General features: G+C 34.4%; 2 protein-coding genes across 2 annotated transcripts; one reads left to right on the forward strand and one right to left on the reverse strand.

Moving 5' to 3' along the window:
- Positions 1-225: 225 nt before the first annotated feature.
- LOC132730602 (piggyBac transposable element-derived protein 3-like) lies at positions 226-2535 on the forward strand. The gene is made up of 2 exons (XM_060716558.1): positions 226-463; positions 674-2535. Exon 2 carries the CDS (start codon positions 1014-1016, stop codon positions 2172-2174), a length of 1161 nt encoding a protein of 386 aa, XP_060572541.1. The 5' UTR covers positions 226-463; positions 674-1013; the 3' UTR covers positions 2175-2535.
- Positions 2536-3104: 569 nt separating this feature from the next.
- On the reverse strand, positions 3105-12119 carry LOC132730603 (alpha-(1,6)-fucosyltransferase-like). The gene is made up of 9 exons (XM_060716560.1): positions 11986-12119; positions 10820-10965; positions 9705-9903; positions 9385-9502; positions 8168-8405; positions 7653-7893; positions 6077-6256; positions 5323-5473; positions 3105-4641 (listed from the first exon to the last, which is right to left on the reverse strand). The coding sequence occupies exons 1-9, from the start codon at positions 12087-12089 to the stop codon at positions 4330-4332; spliced, it is 1689 nt and encodes a 562-aa protein (XP_060572543.1). The 5' UTR covers positions 12090-12119; the 3' UTR covers positions 3105-4329.
- Between the last annotated feature and the right edge of the window lie 1843 nt (positions 12120-13962).

A 13962-nucleotide genomic window follows, 5' to 3' on the forward strand; every position in this document is an offset into this window, starting at 1 on the left:
TTACATTCAGTTTTGTTATCATTCTGATATTTTTATACTCGTTTTAAGACTCTCTTTAAACCGTCAAATCCGTGATTCATGTCATAATAATATTTATGTACATGTGTGTATGTTAAAATATATTAACGTATGAGGGACACGTGTATGTTAACATAAGAGGTGCACATGTTTGTAAACATAAGAGGTGCACGTGTTTTTAAACGTAAGAGATACACGACTTTGTTAACCCATTTGCGCCTGTTGTCTACTTTTGTAGACACTAGCAGTTATCAGTACACTAGGACCTAATTATGAGCGCACATTTGTTTATCATTGTTATTCTATACTTGTTGTCATGATAAGCGTTAATTGGACTACTTTGCTAGACAAAATGCAGACCACTACGTTATTTGCAGTGTGTTTTCAACAAGAATGTGATAAAAATTGCCTTGAAAATATTATTGAAAATGGCTAGCAGAAACAGGTATGTAAAACTTTATATTGTTTTTATTTTATATCATAAAATATGATTGTTTTATATTGTATAATTATATTTCTGCTCAATTCCTGTTTTATAATTCAGAAATATGTATAAAATGTGTTATGACAGTCAATTTAGATTTTGTCTACAAAAGTAGACAATAGGATCAAATGGGTACGTTTTATCATTATGAAAATATTTTGTTGTTTACAGAAGATACACAGTAAATGAAATCATATCAATGCTTGAGGATGAAGGTAACTTTGAAAGGGCAGATATACATGTTCAACCACCTCCTGTAGATGAACTGACAGATGAAGATAGTGCAAGTGAAGATGAAGAAGTAGGTTACAACAACCTCAGTGGACGTCAGTTAGACCAACAAGCAACAGCGACAGTTATTCGCCTAGATGGTCGTCATGTTGTTGTTGATTGTTGATGTTGTTGGATCTTCCTAGCAATTCTGCTTATATCAGGCTATAACACTGTGCCAAGACGGAGACAGTTCTGGAGCCGGGATGATGACGTAAGGAATGAGGCAATAGCTCGTACAATGCCTCGAGACAGATTCGACATATTGGTGCGATATGTACATCTTTGCGATAACAACAATCTTGACAGAGAGGACAAGTTTAGCAAAGTAAGACCACTGCTATGTCTGCTGAATGAGCGCTTCTTGTTATACTACTTGAAAGAGAAAAACCTTTCAATCGACGAAAGCATGATCCCGTACTATGGGCGACACGGAGCGAAACAGTTTATTCGTGGGAAACCAATTAGGTTCGGTTATAAGATGTGGGCGTTAACGACAGCACTTGGATATGTTTTACAATTTGAGCCCTATCAAGGGGCAAAAGGCCACCAAACCCATGATCCTGGCTTCCTTGGAATGGGCGGAGCAGTAGTTATGGACCTGCTTTCAGAGCTGCAGAAAGATGATGCATACCATCTGACTTTTGATAATCTATTTACTTCCCTGAAGCTCGTGGACCGGCTTACAGATATGGGAATATCTTGCACAGGAACCATCCGTGCCAACCGAATAGAAGATTGTCCTGTCAAAAATGTAAAAGACATGGGAAAAACGCAACGAGGAAACTATGATAAAAGGTATGACGCACACAAAGGTCTGATAGTGGTGAGGTGGAATGACAACAATATAGTGAATGTGGTGTCAAATTGCCATGGAGTTGAACCATTGCAACAAGCAACACGGTGGTCAAAGCAGGCAAAAGCTAGGGTGCGCCTTCCGCAGCCATACCTTATAAAGCATTACAACCAGACAATGGGAGGTGTGGACAGGATGGATCAAAATGTTGAGAAGTATCGTATCTCTATCAGATCCAAGAAGTGGTGGTGGCCAGTGTTTATGTATTACATTGACCTTGCGGTGCAGCAAACCTGGCACATTTACCGTGCCACTGATGCAAGATTGAGGCAACCATTAGATCTGTTAGGTGTCAGACGAGCTCTGGTTACTGTGCTGCTTGTTCAGGGGCGTACACCTGCTGTCAGCCCTGGCAGACCAAGAGGTAGGATGAGGCCATTGTCAAGAAGAATTCCAGACCATATCCGACTTGATGGTAAAAATCATTACGCAGAGCCAGCAAAAGAAGTGCGCTGTTCATTGTGTGGAAAAAAATGCAGGACACAATGTTCCAAATGTAATGTTGGAGTGCACAGGAAATGCTTTGAAATGTTTCACAGTGTTTAGGTATTCATACGATCAAAGCCAAAAGACATGAACAATAATAATTCATATTCAGAATGAATTTCAGAGTGAACACTTCTGTGCCTAATGTCTACTTTTGTAGGAAAAGTAATAGAAAACATTGCCTGTATAAACTTTAAGGATTTTTTCAAGTAAAAGTTATCAAATAAACCAACAATAGGTTATCTGGACATATATTCTATATGTGTTTTACATATACCCATTTGCGCCTGTTGTCTACTTTTGTAGACAAAATATTAAAACACTAAAATAAAAAATGCAGTACTTATATTTGAAAAATAAACGGATATATGTTATAACTATATGGTTACTATATGTTTTATACATTTCTTATATAAAAATAAAATTCCGGCACAAATGGGTTAACATAAGAGGTGCACATGTTTGTTAACAGAAGAGGTACACGTGTTTGTTAACACAAAATATACCATTGTTTGTTAACATATGAGGTTCAAGTGTTTGTTAACATACCGTGATACGGCGAATGTAAGTTAACATAGTAGTTAAAGTATAATTAAAAATACATAACTGAAAACTAGTTGTATACGAAGTTTTCAAAATCATTTTCTACACTGTTTCGCTTCTTATCCTAAAGCAATAATAGGTATAAGCTTAACAGGCCAGCCGTCGGTAACAGATTCAGCGAAGATCAAGATCCAATACAAAAAGTAAAGCAATGTAAAATATTTATTTTTAGAATATAAAATAATAATAAGCGGCGTCATAAAACATATTTATAAACATTGTTAAAACGCATGAATAAATCAAATTTAGATAGGAAAACACGATTGGCATTTTCTTTACACCGATTACGTATCTTCATTATTGGCCGATAAGTAGACAAAGGGAGGCAAGCTATTTGAAACGCGTGACTTAATAATCAAGGGAATAATATGTGTAATTCTTTAAATTTTAATTGAATAAAAATTCATTGTATATTTTGCATATGATAAACTTACACGATCTAACATCATTATCTTAAGCATAAATACAATGTACATACAAAAAGGTTTGAACAAAAGTTATACCAACATTATCTAGGGTCCTTCCCTGTTAATTAATGGTAATATAGTTAGTAAGTGAGGATTTTAGAAATTCTAGGATATATATGTAGTAAGCGATATAAATTTTATACATTTCTACATGGTAAAAAAAAATCGCTTCATCTGAAAAAAAGAAGAAAATTACGTTACAAAATAATTTAATTAATGAGAATATTTATTCATATGCCATTAACAATTTGCCATCAGAACAGACGAACGAACCTTGACCTGCTATTCAATAAATAGAGGATATTGAATGAGTGTAAGTTCAATACTGAATTTATTGCACGAGTTGAATAAAATTATATTATGCGAGCCTCTGGCGAGCATAATATTATTTTATTCAACGAGTGCAATAAATTCAGTAATAAACTTACACGAATTTAATATTCTATTTATCACATACCCAAAATAAAGACCGTTTAAAGTGAAATAAGAGTTATTTTCCGTTGACGCGCCTAAAGTAGAACGCTAACATTTAGCGCGTCTTTACACTATGTTTGCATAACGCTAATGACGTTACGTCAAAATATATGCACGACCGTGCAATACCATATTTACGGAGTCGCAAAATCGGCACGGGTGTGTGATAAATCTAAATATGAAAATAAATATAGTTTATGTACAAGCATTCTTAAGTAAGTCTTCTTCTATACTTTTGATAAAATTGTGCACTTCTTGAAAAAGTCTTATATTGTCTGCTTCTGCAAGTCCATCAATACCGTGTAATAATTTCTTACTACTGAGAGGATGAAATGGCCTGGTATTTAAAAAAGTATACGTCTTTGCATATTGTATAATTTACATCGGCAAAAATAGTGCTCCACATTTTCGATGTCTGCGTTGCATTGACATAATGGACTTGAAACTAACTGTTTATAAAAAGATCATTATTTAAGTTGCTACAGTTTAATAAGGGCAAGTTGTTCGGATAGTTTTGCATCTCCTCATTTTACTTGTTTTACGAAACACTACGTACTGTACTCATCTCACACAGTTCGGTATTACCCCATTATCAGTTGCCGCATATTTTCACAATATCATAGTCTTTTAAAATACCACTATAGTATGTACTAATCCTACATTCACCATAATTAAACTTCCGGGTAAGTCGGCATGGTTGCACGCTCAACAACACTTTTGACTTTATATGTTGGAAAAAGTCCTTCTTTATTAGTTATAACATTGATTCCCTTTGAATAACCATTCCAGTGATTACCTGCGATTTTTATCATATCTCCGATTTCAAATGATATTTCATTATAATTTCTTCTCGTATGTTTTATAACAGCTTTCCAATGATGTGGATTTTGCCCGAAAAAATGGTACGAATCGTTAAGAGAGCGAAACCAACCGGAAGCGTCGCCATAACGAGGCTGCATTCTTTCGTAGGCGGATCTGCATACCTAAAAATAGAATTAAATTTTATTTTCTATCAGGCCTGAAGTAGCGCTGATAGAAATATTTGATTTATTTTGAAATAAATTCAGTCCAGGAGAAAACCTAATTAACACATCTTTTTGTATAATAAAAAGCACTTTCTTGTGAAAGCAGTACCAACATTTATGATGTCTTACAAAATTTTCTCAACATAATTAAGCGCTTACACGTTGTTAATATTTCAGATATGCACAAAACACAACTATATTAGACAAAGTTCAGTTTCTATGTTCAACCCAATACTTTGTTGAATGGCATCAAAGCCAATCAATAAGACAATATTTACTCTACAATATACATGTATAGCGTAAACTGATGTGTCTTAGTCACAGGAACTTGAAATTTAATCAATACATCACAAAATATACGTATATTAGTGATATAATCCTTATCTCTATATAAAAAACTTTATATAGAGATAAGGGCTATATCATTAATATATGTATATTTTGTAATGTATTGATTAAATTTCAAGTTCCTGTGCTTTTGTACAGAAATAAATAAATTTAGATACAGCTCTAACTCTGCACATTAATAATGGTTAAAATTTTTTTTTCATAATGCGCATGTGCAAGAAAGTGAATCAAAACATCCGGCAAAAGTATAGGACAATCGTAATAGTAATGTAAAAATGTCTTTTGACATACCTGTGAGGAGAAGGTACAGACCAAATAGTTGCACATTGATAGCAACTGTATATCAAGCAATATCCCGTGCAATGACGTGTTAGTATATCTGTTATTTACTCGAGCAGACATGGATATATCATTATCACTTATAAACTTGTATTTTGGATATCTAAAATTACAAAAAGAACTGTAAAAGCAAAATATTTCAAGGGATATTTGGTGTCGAAAAAGGTGAAACCCCATACCAGGGTCTTTCTATTTGAAAGACCGTGCTAAAACGGAATGCTAGTGTCTTTTTTCACATTAGCGCGAATTTCAACCGTCGAAAAAGTTGTAAATGTGAATAACAAAATCTAATATTTGAAAGGGTGAAAATAAAATGTCGGCGATTTGCAAGGGTGTTTAAAATTCTAATTTTATTTTATGCTTACAAAATTTAATGTTAATATATGAAGCACTAACAGGGAAGTTAGAAAGTAGCATTTCACGATAGGATTGGAATGGAACTTCCCAATGTGTTACTACTAGCATGTACAGTTGCAGGCAAAGCAAATGATTTCAAACTCAAAACTTCCTGATAAAGTTCTTTTTATATTGTTATAGTTTAGGGAAAATACAAATCAAACAAAACCTCTAAAAACATGTACTAGTAACGCGGAAAAATTACTATCTTGTTATTTTCATTAGTTTATACATAAACATTTAATTAAGAGAGAGTCTATTTTTACAGTCAAGACAGACTCACCCTTTTGACAATTAAAAAGTAACTCACTTTCGGATAGCTTCGGATAGTATCGTAGGATCGTCCGTAGCAAGGAATATTTTACGTTGTACATTCGGCTGACTTCTCTCGTAAACGTCATACCACTCTTGCACGTGTTTCATGTACTCGTCAAGGTCATGGAACTCCGCCTCGTGTCTCGATATCTTGTCTGTTCTCCTTATTTGAACTCTTCAAGAAATCATAACATAATCGTGAGTACTGTGTACAGAGTCGGCCATCTTCAACACTTTCCGTATATACATAAGGTCTCAACCCGGTACGGAATTAGACCTCTAGAAAGAAATTCTTTAAAATTTTAAAGTGGCCCAATTTTAGTCATCTCTAGTTAGATTGATCATAATTAAAGGGTATTTATTGCATATGTGTAGTTTTAGTGTGTTAAATGATGACTCTAAAAGTTGTTTTTTGTGTATTCTCCAGCGGAGATTTGTTAGCAGAAGGATTAAATATGTACTACCCACCAGCAGTGAAGAGTTTTTACAGTGGTGAATTTAAACAGAGTTACAACAGAATGAAGATTTCTGAAAAAAATAGGTGGCTAACTTATTATATTTTGGGCCTCATTCGACTCAGATAGTGTTATTGTTTAAAGTTGAAGACAGTATATAATTCATCAAGAACAGTGGAATCCAGAATTAAACCTCAAATGTGACTGATTTACTATAGAACGAAGAATACGAAAATTCACTGGGCCGAGTCCATAAATAAAGCTTTCAAAGGAAATTGTTTTTATTGCTCCTTGTGAGACAGACGCTTATTCCATATGAACATTTGTGAAATTCTTTACATGGACTTTTTAACCGTCCGGTTGGCTCAATAGGTAGAGCGTTGGACGTTCGATTTCCGGACGGTGAAAGTCACTTTCGTAGTGATTGATCATGTTTTTTTTTTGACAGTCATTTGCACAATACCCTTGCACTGGCATGTACAGAAGTTATCAGTTCCTTGCAAAATAAAGATAACAAGCACTAGTAACCTGCCCGATAGCCTACCCAGGAACGATGCGGTGGCTTAAACTGTACCAAGTGGCTTACTTTCGTGATTCGGAACCACAATCATAGATTTTTAGAGATATCCCGGTATAAACAAAACGTTTTCCTTATCAGAATTTTAAAACTTACCAACGTTTTATTTCGAGTTTCTTAATACTTTATGAACAGATCTGGTCTAAATCCATTGCAATGAAAGAATAGTAATGTTTATAAAGTTCTTTGGTTAACGTGTACCTGTATTGTGTGGAATATGTTCATTGTTTTGCCATGAACAAAATGAAAATATTAATAATTTTAGAATTCGTTAACTGATGAAGTAATCTAAATACAATTAATGGGTGGCATAGATTTTATGTTACCGGTACGGATTTTATGTAACCAGTAAGGATCTTACTGTAACCGGTACGGATTTTAGGTAACTCTTGTCAGGACTATTCTCCCCTTCTGACCACAGCAGTTACCTCCCCTCGTCATTCAAGGTTTAAGAAGTACACCGCTTACTTGAGAGACCGGTGTGTATACAATGGAAGCAAAGGCGCCATAATTTACCATACATATAAAGTAATTTTTACCCGACAATTGGCTTTGAGAACCCCAAAGCTCGTTTCCGCTCTTCTAGGTACTTGTTAAGTTTCTGGTTAGGTCTCATCAGGTATTGTACAAACTGGCCTATCCACCATGCGGCCGGTTCGCCATGGAAACGCTCAATACTGCCGGCAAGGTCTTCCGGAAGTGCGAATGGAAGGAAATCAGGACGCGGGGAGAGGCGGTCTATAAATGGTAGCTTTATAACACTTCTAGTGTCCGGATGACCTAGCAACATGGGTAAAACAAAGATAAACTGATTAAAATAATCTTTCTTCATAAATTTTTACTGTGAAAAAAAATATGTACAGATCTAATATTATATATTTCAAGGGAATGGAAAAGTGTAGGTAATTCACGAACTATTTCTTTTGTTATCTACGCCTAACAATAAAATTGAAGACTTTGCATACTCATATAGAATATAAACACTTCTTCATTTTTTTTCCCGTAAAGAAAATAAAGTACAATAAATGTAAAGAGAAAATAATTACTGTCATACCATGCCAGGGTAATGGGCGCTGATTTGTTGTGGTGCAGTTATTACTGAGCGGCAAAAACACTGACTCCCAGCCTTCTTCTGGCGCATAGTGCCAGTTCTTGGAATCTAAGATAAGTGTTCGCTGTGTACCATAAGCCATAATTAGGCAGTATGTCAAATGATTCAATTGGCATCCAAACCCACATATCTTATCCATCTTACAGACAAGTTTCCGTGCTTTGGAGCAGTCTTTCGGATGCTGTGTTTAATGTTTAAGAGTTATTCAATTTAAATTTCTTTTCAAAATATAAAATCATATAGATCTATAAATAGTAAATGATAATTTCATAAACATAGCTATACGAAATGTTTCAAGGATAATTTAATGTCTATACAGAAACATCAAGGGATTTGACGGAATGGGTGATACACTGAAAATAAATGAATTGAACCAACGAACGAACGAACGAACGAACGAAGGAAACGAAGGAAGGAAGGAACGAACAAATGAATCAATGAATGAATGAACGAACGAACGAACGAACGAACGAACGAACGAACGAACGAATGAATGAATGAATAAATGAATGTATGAATGAATGAACTAAATAACTAACAAAAGAACGAAAAGAAGAGAAACGAAAAGAAACGAAACGAACGAACGAACAAACGAATGAATGAATAAATGAATTAATAAGTTATTTGTTGTTTTATTTTGAAAATTATACATGGTTGTGTACAATACTGATTCTATTGGACGATTACACAGCTACAAAACATATATCAGAATCGGGTTTTACCTATTAAACTAAACCATGTGTAATGACCTCTTTGTCTTACATTGAAAATCATTCGTTTTTGTGTGTCATATTCAGAAATATGTTACTTCGAGTACAATATGGATTTGATACTTTTGGACTCTGAAAATGAAATCAAGGGAAAGTGTTTAATATAGATTTGATATGGAATTTTAAGAATCGGAAAATGGAACAAGGCTTCGAGAGGGAGAACAATATGCATTTTGGTACGTTATTTTCGACTAGGGAAATACAAACAGTCAAGTCTAATTTGATATGATTTGGGCCCAATAATGAGTAACATTGTAAAATCATATGGAGCAAATGTTGGAAGTTCATTGGTTACATTTTTTGAGGTGTGAAATAAAATTGAATATATCAAATGACAACTCATGTAAGATTCTTCATTTACCGGTAAAAGGTAAAGAATGGCTATATTACCTGCAGAAATAATAATCGTTTCTGCACGAGAATTCCGAGCATCCGTGATTGAAAGGTACGCCAAGCTTCAACATTGTCAGCTGTGTTTCCAAATTTCAATAAGTCATTCTTCAACTTTCTAAAAGTATCAAAAAGGAAATAGTACTAACGAAGACAATCGTGGCTTTCCTCTAGACCATTGTAGACAGAACAAAAACTGTGACCAAGTTAAACTTGTTAGTTCTATGAAACGGACCTTAAATGACGCCAGTACTGGTTAGCTCCTTAAAATGGAGCTAATGACGCCATGTCCGATTACAAATGGATAAGAAATAACTCACATGTTGTAACCATAGCTATTATGTAGAACAATGTCGACTGCATTTGCAAACTTTTCGTTCTTTGACTTAGTTTTTAATTTATTCAACTCTGTCTGCAGATACATCCACAGGTCACCTAATACGAAGCTTATATCTCGTCTGGTGTCCTCGTGCTCAAATGATGGGCCATTTAAAGCGTCTGCTCGCATGTGATCAGACACTGCAAGCAAAGAAATTGAATTACATTGAAGGTTTGTAATATACAAATGTACATATATGATTAATTAAGACAACGTAAAAACGTTTTTTTTTTTTTAAATAAATGATACACGGTACCGCTTAGGAATAATGGCGATATTGCGAACTATCATAAAACTCGGAGAACTCTTATAAATTTCTTTACTTTAAATACCTGACACTGCAAACCACTAGTAAGCCACTGGTATTGGTTTATGTATGAATTCAACAAGATATCGTAATATTTCTGTATCAAATGTTTTGTACTGTACTTTTTGTTTGTTTTTGTTACTCTAGATAAATCTTATATTGATGACGCCAAACTATTTGACAGCTACGTCACGCTATACTAATCAGGAGAAGTGGGGAGTTCGGATTGCCATCACTGCAACCCTTTGGATCAAACGGCTTGTTTTTAGACATGCTTGTGAATGAAGCTTTAGCTATCACTAATTATATTTTCAAAAACAAGAATCATTCTGTTTAAAGAATCACCGGCACTAGTTTTCTTTATGATTTTATAATTGAGGGAAAAGAATGGAATTGTTTTCTGAGACACCAGGAAAATGTGACTGTATGACTGTATGACATAGCCCTTATTAAGTCAACCACCTTTGTAATAAAGTATGCTTGCGATGAGAAGGTTTTCTCCCCTTTCCACTTAGAATGTCCAAAGTATGATTCTAGGAAAATTCCAGCAGTGCATGGTATCACAGCAGTATCTTATATGAATTTGTTTGACTTTTTAAAGATTAACAAAACGTTTCCGTTAACTAGTAAAAGGGCCATTTTTACATCGACTTCTTGCAAGAAATCTATGATAATAAAGGGGCAGTACACCTCCTGACATGACAACAAAATAAGGAAACATGAAGTTGTGATTTTACTGAAAACATTACCTTTTCGTTGACCAGTAAAATGATCTTTCTGATTATTCTTCAATTTGTTGATCTTATTTAATATACTGTCAAGTTTTTCTCTAAGAAATGACGCTTCTGTATCGATGCTGATGTTTGACGTAGCTGCATGGCTGGTTGTTCTGAAACTGTTCGGAAGACATTTTGTATTAATTAACCCTGGTACAGGTTGATATTTGAGCCGCGTCCTGACAAAACCAACATAGTGGGTTTGCGACCAGCATGGATCCAGACCAGCCTGCGCCTCCGTGCAGTCTGATCAGGATCCAAGCTGTTCGCAATCAGTTTCTCTACTTGTTATAGGGTTTGTAAGCGAACAGTATGGATCCTGATCAGACTGCGTTGAGGCGCAGGCTGGTCTAGATCCATGCTGGTCGCAAACCCATTATGTTGGTTTTGTCGTGACGCGGCTCAATTATGTTCTTGCTGTAAATCATCAGAATACAACTTTACCAGTCTTCAATTCATTGCAGTATGATTAGACTTTTATCTGGTCACTGATCGTTCTTTTATTTCATGACAGTTAACAACTCTTCCTGATTCTATGAATGGACATTTCAAAAGAAAAATCAGGACATGACAATTACACAATATTAGCGTTCGGCATTCTTTCCTGATGCGTGCCATAGACCTTTCTATCTATAAATTCCATCTGCAACTTGCAAACGCTTAACTCTGAATCAACACTGCTTAAAATTAAATAAATAAACCGAACAAAATAATAGTAAAAATGTAATGAGATGTCCGAAGTTTTACGGTAGCAGCCAACAATTCAGCTTGACCGGATAATCTCGTATCCTATGGCTTTTAACTGCCCTTTTAGTGCTTTTTTGCTGAATGTTAAAGTATGCTTTACAAACCAATATCCAATCAATCACACCAAATTTTTTTTATTTATTTATTTATCTATCTATTTTCTATATTTTTGGGGTCGAGGTGGGTGGCTAGGGGTACTTTATCTTCTTTTTGTCGGGTGGAGGAGGGGCCCGTTTGATGTGATGTCGGAGGGGTTACCAGTTGTTGCTGTTCTAGCTGTTACATTATCTGTATAGAAAAACCCACTATGGCGTCCTAGTATACAATATTTCCCTAATATAAATTATCTCTTTAAAAAATATAATTTAATAAAATTGATAAAAAAGTCTTACCTTAAGATGAATTCCTGGAATTTCGCATTTTCATTTTTAAGATTTTTTAATCTTTTGAAGGCATGCTGAATCCGGTCCTCTACACTTTGGTAATGAACTATCATAACGAAAACATACAATATTCCTATAAGTGGTAACAATGTTAATATCTGAAACAAGTTCCTGTTGTATTTACCCAGTCTAGCCATTGTAATGTATCTTTATTGCAATTATTCACACACGGACGGACACGCTATATAACTAATTATTATTATTTGCTCATGATATTTTTAATTGCATTAACTTTCATGATAAATTGTACATTATTGATACAAACTATCTGATTTAAATGTGTTGGCAAGATACAACAGCTGTTTGGAGGGAAACATATTAACTCCACATCTGTATCTGTTTATTATCGATTAAGAATTACTTTTTAATAATTGGAAATTATTGTACAAAAATGTATATTGATATATCAAGGGAAGTGATACGAACAAAGGAATGAACGAATCGCAAAATTGGAAAACAACAAAACAAAGATAATAACAACAACAAAAAATATAAACTGCAACATCAACAACAACAAAAACCAACACGACCGCCACCAACATCACCACCACCAACAACAGCATTACAACAACAACCACAGCACCAAAAAAACCCCAACAAAACAAACAACAACACATATTTGGCCACCCCACGAAAGACCGTCGGGGACATTCAAGTGAGGAATACTGCTGTGCTTAACGATCTTCTAGGATAGAATATACATTATCTGTGACTTAATGAACGAAGGACAGGGAACAAAAATAACCTCAAATGAAGAGCAGCCAAACTTATTACCCATAAATTTGACGAACTCCACAAAAGCTTTCAAAATGTATAGCCGAAATGTTCACTTTGCGAAGAGCTCGCTATTGAACTTGATTTAGCAACTTTTATTTTGGATTAAGTTAGTCCATACGTGCGTTTTTTAAAAATAAATTCTTCCAACCTATGTGTCTGTCTAAAGCAAAGTTCCTATCAAGAGTATGGAATGCCATTTTGTAAAATCTTATTAGAACTTATATCTTCATTAAGTATGATTTTCTTACTCCAAAATCAAAAGAAAGTAAAAGAAAACCTTATTAACCTAATTAGGGGAATTCGGATATTGTTACTCCAAATTAGGAGAAATGAAAGATCCTAATTAGACATTTGTTATACTGAACAAGGAGTTTAAAGTCGCATTGGGAGGTATTATAAACTTTGTAGAATTTTTAATTCCTAGTTAAAAAATGAAAAAAAAAGTATGATTTTAAAAAGATCATACATAATTTGGTCTGAAAATTTTGAGTTTACAGTTTTTCTTCTGCTTTTTTTATTTTATGTACATGGTTGAAGTCTTCCATTTCTGCAAAACATGAAGTTTCAAAAACGTTTTTATATGCATTAAATTTGGGAGATATGTTTCACACTTATACAAAATATTTACCCCAAGGCATCTTTGCTACAATGCGCATGAATTTTTGTACACGACTTACCCTACTTGTAATAGAAAATGTTACATAATGGACTGCAAGAAAAGATAGATTAAACTTGAGTAGCCGACAGTGTTTACACTGGTAAGACTGAACATATTAGCCTCCTTAAAGACACAATATTCCACAGAATTGATTAAATAATAACTCCTTTAGAAGTTTTAAATAATTGTCTTAGGGCATGTTAGATCCATGTTACCTGAAGAAAATAGCGGCAAATGTAAAATAATACGCCATGAAAGTAGCAAAATGTAAACAAAGTAGTATTTTGAGTCCCATGTGATTCCCCCCCCCCCCCAAAAAAAAACAATAGAAGGAGACAGTTCAGATAATTGGCCAATGAGGAATTTGTTTGAAACTATAAAAGAATACAAAAAAAAAATAAATAAAAAGATTTTGAGAAATTAAAACGGATGTAATTCTGAGGCATAATGGGCCTTTAACCTACTGAATTTATGAAACAGGCTTTTCAGGC

This window comes from Ruditapes philippinarum, unplaced genomic scaffold (assembly GCF_026571515.1).
Source record: "Ruditapes philippinarum isolate M1 unplaced genomic scaffold, ASM2657151v2 ctg4198_1_1_1_1, whole genome shotgun sequence".
In the NCBI taxonomy this organism is placed as follows: Eukaryota; Metazoa; Mollusca; class Bivalvia; order Venerida; family Veneridae; genus Ruditapes; species Ruditapes philippinarum.

Excerpts from the sequence above, each read along its gene's own strand:
- LOC132730602 (XM_060716558.1), top strand. The coding sequence starts at position 1,014 with ATGCCTCGAGACAGATTCGACATATTGGTGCGATATGTACATCTTTGC.
- LOC132730603 (XM_060716560.1), bottom strand. The coding sequence starts at position 12,089 with ATGATAGTTCATTACCAAAGTGTAGAGGACCGGATTCAGCATGCCTTC. Across the intron at positions 10,966-11,985 it reads TTCCAGGAATTCATCTTAAG|TTTCAGAACAACCAGCCATG; the intron begins GTAAGACTTTTT and ends TCTTCCGAACAG. Across the intron at positions 4,642-5,322 it reads TCTGTACCTTCTCCTCACAG|GTATGCAGATCCGCCTACGA; the intron begins GTATGTCAAAAG and ends TTCTATTTTTAG.